The sequence below is a fragment of the Bidens hawaiensis genome, unplaced genomic scaffold, assembly GCF_021521415.1.
Source record: "Bidens hawaiensis isolate Kalapana, Puna unplaced genomic scaffold, B.hawaiensis_p1.1 tig00008376_1, whole genome shotgun sequence".
Classification (NCBI taxonomy): domain Eukaryota; kingdom Viridiplantae; phylum Streptophyta; class Magnoliopsida; order Asterales; family Asteraceae; genus Bidens; species Bidens hawaiensis.
The window spans coordinates 439,912-450,505 of NW_027491594.1; the positions used below are offsets into that span (position 1 = coordinate 439,912).

General features: G+C 37.8%; 3 protein-coding genes across 3 annotated transcripts; 1 reads left to right on the forward strand and 2 right to left on the reverse strand.

The window, feature by feature from the left end:
* The first annotated feature begins 353 nt into the window (after window positions 1–353).
* LOC143637708 (AT-rich interactive domain-containing protein 2-like) lies at window positions 354–2,142 on the forward strand. Its single transcript, XM_077105034.1, has 2 exons — window positions 354–1,133; window positions 1,288–2,142. Exons 1-2 carry the CDS (start codon window positions 354–356, stop codon window positions 2,140–2,142), a joined length of 1,635 nt encoding a protein of 544 aa, XP_076961149.1.
* Window positions 2,143–3,243: 1,101 nt separating this feature from the next.
* On the reverse strand, window positions 3,244–5,308 carry LOC143637695 (formiminotransferase cyclodeaminase-like protein). The gene is made up of 2 exons (XM_077105025.1): window positions 4,903–5,308; window positions 3,244–3,763 (listed from the first exon to the last, which is right to left on the reverse strand). Exons 1-2 carry the CDS (start codon window positions 5,297–5,299, stop codon window positions 3,258–3,260), a joined length of 903 nt encoding a protein of 300 aa, XP_076961140.1. The 5' UTR covers window positions 5,300–5,308; the 3' UTR covers window positions 3,244–3,257.
* A 3,741-nt stretch (window positions 5,309–9,049) lies between these two features.
* Window positions 9,050–10,594, reverse strand: LOC143637696 (formiminotransferase cyclodeaminase-like protein). Its single transcript, XM_077105026.1, has 2 exons — window positions 10,237–10,594; window positions 9,050–9,645 (listed from the first exon to the last, which is right to left on the reverse strand). The coding sequence occupies exons 1-2, from the start codon at window positions 10,592–10,594 to the stop codon at window positions 9,134–9,136; spliced, it is 870 nt and encodes a 289-aa protein (XP_076961141.1). The 3' UTR covers window positions 9,050–9,133.

Sequence of the window (10,594 nt, forward strand, 5' to 3'; positions counted from 1 at the left end):
TATTATTATTATTATTATTGTTGTTGTTTGATTATTGACCCATTTCAATATCATTCCTCTTTTTTTGTTTCATATTTTCCAAGAATGAATGTTTACCTGGCTATTTCTTGTTCTGGCACTTGTCGACCCTCTTTTACATATTTAATGTAGAATCATTTCAACATCCATCTCACTCATCTCACTTTCTAGCAATTAAAACTTGTACAAGGTAAAATCTTTACTTATCCAAGATTCTGCAAGATTGTTCAAGATTCAATTTTTATGACCATTTTGCTTAATATCTCATAAGGGTTTATGTTATCTTGTGTTTCTTGTGCTTCCTTGTAATAAAGTTAGAATCTTGACTGTAAAAGATGGCCCATTTTACTGAATTTCAAGATAAGTTAGTCAAAACTGATAGGCTAAGATCTTTGTTTGATCAAGTTCTTTGGTCTATTAATAAGGATGTAATTTGGGGGTTTCCACCTAGGCTTAGTGATGGTGTGGAGGCTGACTTGTTCACTTTGTTTTGGGTAGTGAGGAAGATAGGGGATTATGAGTTGGTTTCCAAGAATGAGTTGTGGGAGTTTGTTGCCGAGGAATGCGGGTTGGGTACCGCCCACGTGGCGTCGTTGAAGCTCATTTATATTAAGTATTTGAAAGAGTTGGATCAGTGGTTGACCCATGGAGGGTTTAGGGATATGAAGTTGGATAATGGGGATCTTGGTGTGCTCGAGAAGTTGGATTCGTTGTTTCGCGAGTTGAAAGGGGTTCAAGGTAATGTGGGCAATGAGGGGTTTAACGAAAAATTGGATCTTGATGTCGCGAAAACCGAAAAAGATGAAAAATTAAGGGGTTTAGATGAGAAAAAAATAGAGCTCAAGAATACAAGTGACAATGACAGTAACAATGACTATAACAATAATGTAGTTAGTTCTCAGAAGAGGAAACAGGCGGAATCTTTATCGTTGTCAAAAATGCTAAATTGGGTAGCAAATGCTGCAAGAAATCCGCACGATGTCGGAAGCATACCAAATAGTTCCAAGTGGAAGAAGTATAAGGGAAATGAAGTGTGGAAGCAGGTTTTATGTGTAAAAGAGAAACTTTTTGCAAAACTGAATGTCAATTCGGGCAATAAAGTGTATGGCCCGCAGGTATAACTTTCTTTTGGTTTGTTTATTTTTAGTTAAAATCTTTACTCAAATGAAAGAGAATTAGTTGCAGTGTTAACTGTTATGTTATATTATCATTTTGACTTTAGAAATTCGATAAATTCACGAAACAAACTTGGTGTTTTGAAATATGCAGAAGAAAAGACACATGATGCATCCGTCTATGTATGAAGACGATAAAATTCCCGTTCACTTATCTTCAAAAAGAATGAGGTGCAGCCAGAGGGTCAGTTCGATAAAATCATGCTCATGTCCCGGCTGTACATCGTGCTCATCTTCTCGAACCAAACGTGTCAAAAAGACCCCTCAAATCTTGCCAACAGTTGAGATACAAGACGAGACGTGTGAAGATGAAGAAACAGAAAGTGTTGATGTAAGAGCAGAAGTACCCGAGTGGACAGGCTTTGTTTCCGAGAGTGACCTTAAGTGGCTCGGTACTCGGATGTGGCCCCCACCCGAGTTCAAAAATGGAAAATGTGACGCGGGTTTTGGAGTGGTTGGGAAAGGAAGGAAAAGTTCGTGTACGTGTCTGGTTCGCGGGTCTGCTGACTGTGTGAGGGTTCACATTGGTGAAAGTAGAACGAAAGTCAAACGTGAACTCGGTCAACTTTTCTATAAATGGAAGTTTCATCATATGGGTGAAGAAGCCGCGGTTTCTTCGTGGAGCGTAAAAGAGGAAAGCGAGTTTAAAAGTTTGGTGGCGAAAGCAAGACAAGAGTTGGCTGATAAAAGCAAGTCAAGGCATGAAATCATGAGCAACTTTTGGACAAGGGCTTCCGAGTCGATACCTTGTAAAACAAAAGATTTATTATTGAGGTATTACTTCAATGTTTTTATGCTTAGACGACGAAGTTTCCAGAATCGCGTTATGCCTGAGAATATAGACAGTGACGACGATGAACAGGACGTGGGGCATGAAAAGATCGATGCTTTATCTATCAAGAACGCACACTGCATGAATCTTGACGAACATGACTTGGGGTGTGTTTGAAATGTTTTTTAGTACGAAAAGATCCATGCTTTACCTGATCTTGAAACTTGATAAGTGGGTTGAGTGCATATTTGCAAACCGGTGTTAACCAATTTTGTTTCGTGTAGAATCGTAACTTTGAAAATGTTATGAAAGACCGCGGTACTAGGTACCATGAAGTGTGATTGTTTTGGTTTGTTTGTGGTTCAATGATGTCTAACCATTTTAAGAAACTTCGTTTTCTAGCTTGTGCTTATGGCTTTTTTTTTTGCTAAAACCTTGCATATTCAAGGGTCATCCAAAAAGAACAACCATTTTGAGGGGACAGTTCAGCCATCACATCAATTTATCAATCATATGTTATGCAGGTATATAGCATACGTATACCACTATATACTTTTATAAGGACCATTATAAATATATACATATAGTTACCGAATGGAGACACTATGCTATTGCTACCTCTTAGGTGTTGTTTTCTGAAAAAGGTCTACGTACTCTTTTGTCTGCGCCGCGCCGCACAGATTACGCGCAGGCATCGACATCTGCAGACTGTTTGTTTTCTCAAAGACGTTTAATTAAAAAACGTCTGCGCAAGCTCTTCTTGGTGCAGACTTGGCCCATCCACTTCTTAGATCTTTTAAGGTCTACAGAGGGCTAAAACACCACCCTACCAACAACCACTATCCATCACCCCCGTTCACCACCACCACCATCGACCACCCACCCACCGTTCGCCACCACCACCACCACCACCCACCATTAGCCGCCACCACCGTCCACCACCCACAAAAACAAAATTTGCAGGCCAGTTCGGTGCAACCAAGTGGCCCAACAGGACACCTGCAGCACCAAACTTGTTATTTGTTATATAGTATAATTAAATATTTAATATAATTACGTTGTTTTGTTAGTTACATCTTTTTAAAACATTACAAAACGAAACAAAACAGTCCAATCTACCTATTCGAATTGACCGTACGTCCGGTCCATCATTCAAAACACTGATTTTCTTACCGGTTTCTACATTTTATGTTAACATGCATAGTTTTTTATAACAAATTACATATGAACATGTTATTTAACTACAAGTGTCAAGATTCAAAAATAAACAACCCATAAGTGACAGGAACTTGTCAAGCAGAAGTCAACTTCAAGTAAGTTTTAACAATCTCATCCTGAGATAAATCAGTAAAATACCCTTTCCCAACTGTCACAACGGCCTCGGTTCCTAACCTTTCAACCTCGCTCTGAACCTGATCAGCACCAACCACACTCGGTTCAAGCAGATTACAAGCCACCTCAATAACACCATCATGAACTAGAGCCATTGACTGAACCGACGCAAGCCCACCGCCTCTCCCACTCACCCTCTTTGCAATCCTGCGGACCGTACCAATGTCATTGCTATACACTGGCACATTGTAGTTATCAACCCATTTGGTTGCACCTATGACCACCACACCCTTGGTTTTGACCACTTGGACCGGACCTTCGTCTGGTTCGAGTGGTAGAACCGCTGACTCTAGCCCGCCTGACCAATGATGTCCGGCTGCATTCGGCTTGAAGTAGCCGAGCTCCCTCCTGAGTGCATCCAATGATCTTTGCTCTTTGTGAGCAGCTCCATATGTGTATGTAGGGACTGCAAGGCATGTTTATGAACTTAAATGTAGGTTGTCAAATGGGTCGTGTTTATGGGCTGGTGGGTCAAATAGACGTGAACATACACAAACCTGAAAATCATATCAGACATAGTAATCCGAACGACACCTTTTTGACGGATTTAAATAAAGGCAACCCGTTCAATCCGATTTTTTTTTCCTTACATTTTAATACTCTAAAACTACAAATTTACCCCTAAAATTATAAATGTATATTAAACAATTGTGTTTAAACCAATGTTGTTGAAACCGAACAGGTCCGACCGGGTTTCGGTCCACTAACCGGTCCGGTTCTGCGTAGTTCGCTCGGGTCCCAGAGAACCGGCCAGTCCGAGGTTCCACTGGTCTGACGGAAAACCTGACTGGTTGAATCGGTTTACTATGAAAAAAATATTTTTTTTGAAAAATCTTTTTTCCAGCCCTACCCGTCGTTTTTCTACCAAAGTTGTTCGGGAACCGGTCGCCTGTTCGGTTCGCTGTCCAATCCAGTTATGAAAACATTGGTTTAAACTATAAAACTTAGTAATCCTTTCTCTTTTTAAGACAAACAACCTACTTAATTATAGCATAAACCGCGCTTTTTCATCCCTGTGGCTTGGTGTGATTGCAATATTGATCCTTTTTTTTTATTTTTTTTGCCAATGACACATTGTCCTTTCTAGAACTTGTCATTTCTATTCAGCGTACTAACTCCATCTAAATTTTCTGTTACTTAAAGGGTATTTTAGTTTTTCAGCAGAGTACAAGATATCAATGCAAAAGATACAAGGTTTACACGTCAAACAAAAAGTTAAATATCTTGTACTATGCCAAAAGACTAAAATATTCTTCAAACTAATAGAATAGCTAAACCGCTAAGTTATGGAAAGCGTAACATTGCCTAAAAAAATGATCAAAGTTGCAATTCTCACCAAATCACAGGGACCAAAATTACAGTTTACTCTTACCGACCTATTTACGTTATAACATAACACATTATATAAAATTAAACAGGTCAACTCAAATATGACCACCTATTTAAGTTATAAAATAAAACACGTATTTTTTAAAAACAATTATAAAACGGTTAAACAAGTCAACCCGAACCTGGCTCGTTTGACTAAATCCGTACTAACCAAACCTTTAAGTATGGAGCCAACATCCTTGGCTAAAGCTTTCGCAGTAACCGCAACTCGTTGAACAGAAGTTGAACCTAACGGATGAAAACAAACATGGTCAACGACACCAAGACGAGGATGACTTCCACTATGGTGGTCAAAGTCAACGGTTTCAAAAGCTGCTTTCACCATTGAGAAAACGACACACTTCAAAGAACTTGAATCATCATCATCTGGTGTTAACGTCGATTTAGCGACGAGTGTGTAACCAACTCTGTTGTAAGTCTGGTCTTCGAACTTGTTAACAATTGCGGCGGCATCGGGATATAGTTTGGCGGCTCGTTCGATTGATGCTAGTGCGGATTTGTTTCGTGTTTCGGAGATGTAAATTTTGCAACAAGATAGCGTCGATTTGAGCATTTGTGATACCATCAATTGTGACGGATTGGAAGTGTGAAGATTGATTGATAGATATTTTGTTATCCATACCTATTCCCTAAAATGAATTTGACCTTACAAATATTTTGGGAATTATAACAATTGTTTTTTCTTTTTTTAACATTAATAAATAAACATTAGGAATACATATTATTTTTAAAAAATATATATAAACTTTTTTTTTTTAAATAAAATCCGGCACTACTTGGGTGATTGGCCAGGGACGGTCGACCAAGCCGCCATTCCTCATAGCCGGCACTGTTTCTTATGTGTTACAAGTTGAAAGTGGTCACCAGTAATCGGCTTACTGGTGCTGTTAGTGATCATCTCATACGTCAACTTAATCGAGGTAGTGATCACCTCTGGTGATTGAGATGAGTACGAAGGGTTGTGTTTGGAATTCTAAATGTTTGAGTTAAGAAAGTTACTAGGGTTCGAATAGTTCTATAGAATGCCGACTTGATTAAAGAAAATTATTCAATGCGTTACAAGTGTAATTTTGTATATCCTTTACATGGAGAGGTTCTAAGTTACAAAGAAAGAAAGAGTTATCTAGTGAAAGGCTTTTATTGGACAAGGTGTTTTGATGTATTTTTTTGTGGGCTTTTGTTTTTTAGGCTTTGTTTTTTCTATAATCTGTTCATTCTTATTTATTGGCCCAAATTATTAAGTTATTGTGTATTTTTTCCCAATTTAGTAAGTTATTTGTTTTTAGATGGTTTAATAAATAAATAAAATTATTTATATATTTATATCTTTTATTGTAAAATTTATTTTTTAATTTACATTTTTGTCTTAAACTTTTAGAAAAAAAAAACAGAAAATTCGTTGAAGCCCCCGTTCGTTTGAACCACAACAGGCTCCAGTGACTTCAACGAGTGTACAATCAACGTTCAATCAGCACTACATGGCACAATAATACTGGATGAATTCAGGGGATGACTTCAATGACAACACATAGTCTTACATATGCTACAGGACGTGTCCAATTATAAATGGGAATGAAAAGTGTGTTGGCCCATTATGATTTGATATTGATTCACAAGGGTTTTGATCACAGGAATGGTGTTGGTGAATCATGTGTGGATTTTTATGACTTGTATGTTGTGTGAATTACGTGTATGGCGAAAATAATAAATTGTGATAAAGGGTGATTAATGGGTGTAATAGTGTATGCTTCATTTTGGGTATTGATGAGATTGGTGGTACCTATACCTAGGTTATATGTTGACAAGGATGCCAGTTTTAATATGAAATGAAACATGCCAGAGGGTAAAGGACATTGTTTTAATGTGACAATTAAATGTGTCACATAATTAAATGTTGGATAACACACCAATTAAGATAATTGAGTTGTAAAATTTAAGTAGATTTTTCGAGAAAATACAGTGGACTTTTTCTTTGATTAATGAATTCAGTATAATTGACGAAGATGAATATAAATCATTTGATTTAAAAATATATATATACACATGAAAAAGGATATGAGTTACGTTTTTTTAACGGGCAACTTTTATTTAAGCATTGCGACTAGTAAGTCACTAGTAACCACCAAGTTTACATCCAAATAGGTGAATACAACCGTAACACTGAATTACATTAAGATTATTCAAAACGTAAATGAACATCACTTCTCCCAATCTAGCCCCCACCATTTCTTCCATGTAATTGACCCATAAAAACGATAATCATTTTAATTTTGTCATCTTTGAATCTGTTAATCGACTCCCTTGATCAACCATTAAGCAGAGTTTCATTTATCGCTTTTCATAAACACCAACATGCCGTGAGTATGATTGATTGAATTGCCCTTCTTTTGCCCACATTATTATTATTATTATTATTATTATTATTATTATTATTATTATTATTATCATCTTTTTGTTTCATTGTACACCTATGAACAACACATTTGATTATATTTCACTAAATAATGTAAAAGATATATTATGTCAAAATATCATAATGTACCACTTCATATGTACTCTTTCGTCGGCTTATACATATTAGATAATACATGCATGTTGGTCTGACTAGATAAGCAACCCGTGAATTTGATGATACGGCCAATGATGTTGACCTATAACCCTTTCATTATTTCTACTTTCATTTTTCATATTCTTTATGCATGAATGATGTTGAGTATCATGACAAAATTGCTCTTGATGAAATGATGTTTTGGAGTGTTTTTTTTTTATTTAATTATTTCTGGTTGGTGACAAAGAAGTCACATTAAGAGTCTGTTTGAGGGGGTGGGGACATTTTGGGCTAATTTATATCGGAAGAGATAGGGTTTTAAACTCATTCGCGGATCCAAATCCACCATGAGATGGTCTTGGATATCTCCCACGTGTCCGAGAAACAACCCTTACCACCCATGGATCCGCCCTTGTCAACTTACAAGAAGCCCGCGGGCAAGAGACAAACAATGCATACAGGGAAGTCCAATAGTCAATCTGTAACACACTAGACAAATCACACATCGGCTGTGGACAGGAGAGATCCTTGGTTCATAAATAAATGTCCTGCCTCTTAAATCACCAATGCGTTTTGGGCTTAACGGTAGTGGATGAGAGGAGAGCTTCACAGTTAAGCATGCTCAGATGGTAGTAGTAGCAGGATGGGTGACCTCCTGGGAAGTCTCCACCTGGGCAACCAAAAACAAGTTAGTGAGTTCTTCGTGGCAAAATGGACAATATTGGTGATGCGAGGGGCCGGATGTTACAAGTGGTATCAGATCCACTCTTGTGCCGTTCGGGATGGTGGGGCAAATCTCATCAGAGACGGTGAGTCCCCGGGGGTGTCGCAAGGTACACCTTAGGTGAATCCCACATCCTGGATTGGATGGTGGGGCAAACCTCATCAAGGACGATGAGTCCAAAGGGGGGGGGGGGTTGTAAGACCCGAAGCAAATCCCACATCGGCCGTGGACAGGAGAGATCTTTGGTTCATAAGTAAATGTCCCGCCTCTTAAATCACTAACGCGTTTTGGGCTTAATGGTAGTGAACGAGAGGAGAGCTCCACAGTTAAGCGTGCTCAGATGGGAGTAGTAGCAGGATGAGTGACCTCGTAGGAAGTCTCCATCTGGGCAAACAAAAACAAATCCATAAGCTCTTCGTGGGCAAAGCGGACAATATTGGTGATGCGAGGGGCCGGATGTTACACAATCACAGTTCAAGATTCCTCAAGGACGAAGGACAACCACGATTGCACAATGCACCAATAACAAAACACCAACACTGTATCTCCCATAACCAGTTGCCATGTCCATAAAACTCTCCCCCACAAAAATAGAAGGTTCTACTGATAGTGATAGCTTGGTCAATCCTTCTCCACCTCCACTGGCTATAAATACCACACTCAAATCAACAGTTAAAGGATTCTCACTCTTACGATTATTCTCTAAGAATTTGTACTGATTAACACGTCGGAGGATGGTTACGATAATGACCTCACAATGTCGTGTTTTAAAGGTTTGACGGATAAAAACGCCTGAAGATCAGATTTGACCCTAAGCCCGGTTGAGACATAAATTTACCCCTTAGGTTTGATTAAGGTTTAACCTTTGGGTTGAGCTAGGATTTCTTCAATATGGTTTTTAATATCTATCTTGAATAATTAGCGAGGACAATATAGTGATTTTGAATTTCTCATGAACAAGAATGCGTATCAAAATCAACTTGATCTTTTATGTCTTAAAATTGATGCATATCAAACTACAAATTTTATTTACATGCACACATGTGGATATTGTTAATCCACTTAATTATCCAATTTAACTCCATAAAGATCAAGATTAATTCAATGAAATTGTTTCATTGTCCAGAAGAAATCATCTTAAAGTAGGTTTGAATAATGTCATTGGGCGATAGATCAGTGAAATATCCTTTCCCAACGGTCACACACGCCTCGGCTCCTAGCTGTTCAACCGCACCCTGAACTTGATCACCACCAACCTGACTCGGTTCCACCAAATTACAAGCCACCTCAATAACATCATCATGAACCAAAGCCATCGACTGAACCGATGCAAGCCCACCGCCTCTTCCACTCACTCTACTCGCAATCCTGCGAACCACACCAAGGTCCTTGCAATACACTGGCACGTTGTAGTTAACCACCCATCCACTTGCTCCTATGACCACCACACCCTTGGCTTTAACCACTTGTGTTGGACCTTCATCTGGTTCGAGTGGTAGAACCTCTGACTCTAGCCCACCTGACCACTTTTGTCCTGTCGCATTCGGCTTGAAGTAGCCGAGTTCCCTCCGGACCGCATCCAACAATCTTTGCTCTTTGTGAGCAGCTCCATATGTGTAGCAAGGGACTACAATAAACATTAATTAATAATAATAATAATACCGATCAAAATAATAATAACAAACAACAATAGTAGTAATAATAATGTCGTTCAAAGTAGCAGTAGCAGTAGTAATAATAATTTGTAGTAGTATTAGTAGCAGTAGTAATAATAATAATACCGATCAAAATAATAATAAGCAACAACAATAGTAGTAATAATAATTTGTAGCAGTATTAGTAGCAATAATAATAATAATAATACCAATCAAAATAATAATAAGCAACAACAATAATAGTAATAATAATGCCGTTCAAAGTAGTAGTAGTAGTAATAATTTGTAGCAGTAGTAGCAGTTACAATAATAATACTAATAATAATAATAATAGTACCGATCAAAATAATAATAACAAGCAACAACAATTGTAGTAATAATAATGCTTAGTAATAATAATTTGTAATAATAATAATAATGTCATTCAAAGTAGTAGTAATGATAATATTAATATTAAAAATAACACCATTCAAAATAATAATAATAACAACAGTAATAGTAATAATAATGCCGTTCAAAATAATAACAATTATTATTAGACAAAGTTATATAAATAATCAAACCTTTAAGTATAGAACCAACATCCTTAGCTAAAGCTCTAGCAATCAATGCAACTTGTTGAACACTTGTGGAACCTAAAGGATGAAAACAAACATGATCAACGACACCAAGACGAGGGTGAGTTCCACTATGTTGGTCAAAGTAAATGGCTTCGTAAGCTGCGTTGACCATCGAGAAAACCGCATTCTTCAAAGAATCAGATGATTTGGAGACAAGAGTGTAGCCAACTCTATTGTATGTCTCATCTTCAAACTTGTTAACAATTGCGGTATCGGGAAACATTTTAGCGGCTCGCTCAATCGAACCGAGAGCCGGCTTGTTTCGTGCACCGGAGATGTAAACTTTGCCACAATAAAGCAT

Bases quoted from the DNA above. Each gene is read 5' to 3' on its own strand.
- LOC143637696 (XM_077105026.1), bottom strand. From the start codon at position 10,594: ATGCTTTATTGTGGCAAAGTTTACATCTCCGGTGCACGAAACAAGCCG. The intron at 9,646-10,236 runs GTTTGATTATTT...TGTTTATTGTAG, and splicing joins TGTTGGTTCTATACTTAAAG to TCCCTTGCTACACATATGGA.
- LOC143637695 (XM_077105025.1), bottom strand. From the start codon at position 5,299: ATGCTCAAATCGACGCTATCTTGTTGCAAAATTTACATCTCCGAAACA. The intron at 3,764-4,902 runs GTTTGGTTAGTA...CATGCCTTGCAG, and splicing joins TGTTGGCTCCATACTTAAAG to TCCCTACATACACATATGGA.
- LOC143637708 (XM_077105034.1), top strand. From the start codon at position 354: ATGGCCCATTTTACTGAATTTCAAGATAAGTTAGTCAAAACTGATAGG. The intron at 1,134-1,287 runs GTATAACTTTCT...TGAAATATGCAG, and splicing joins ATAAAGTGTATGGCCCGCAG to AAGAAAAGACACATGATGCA.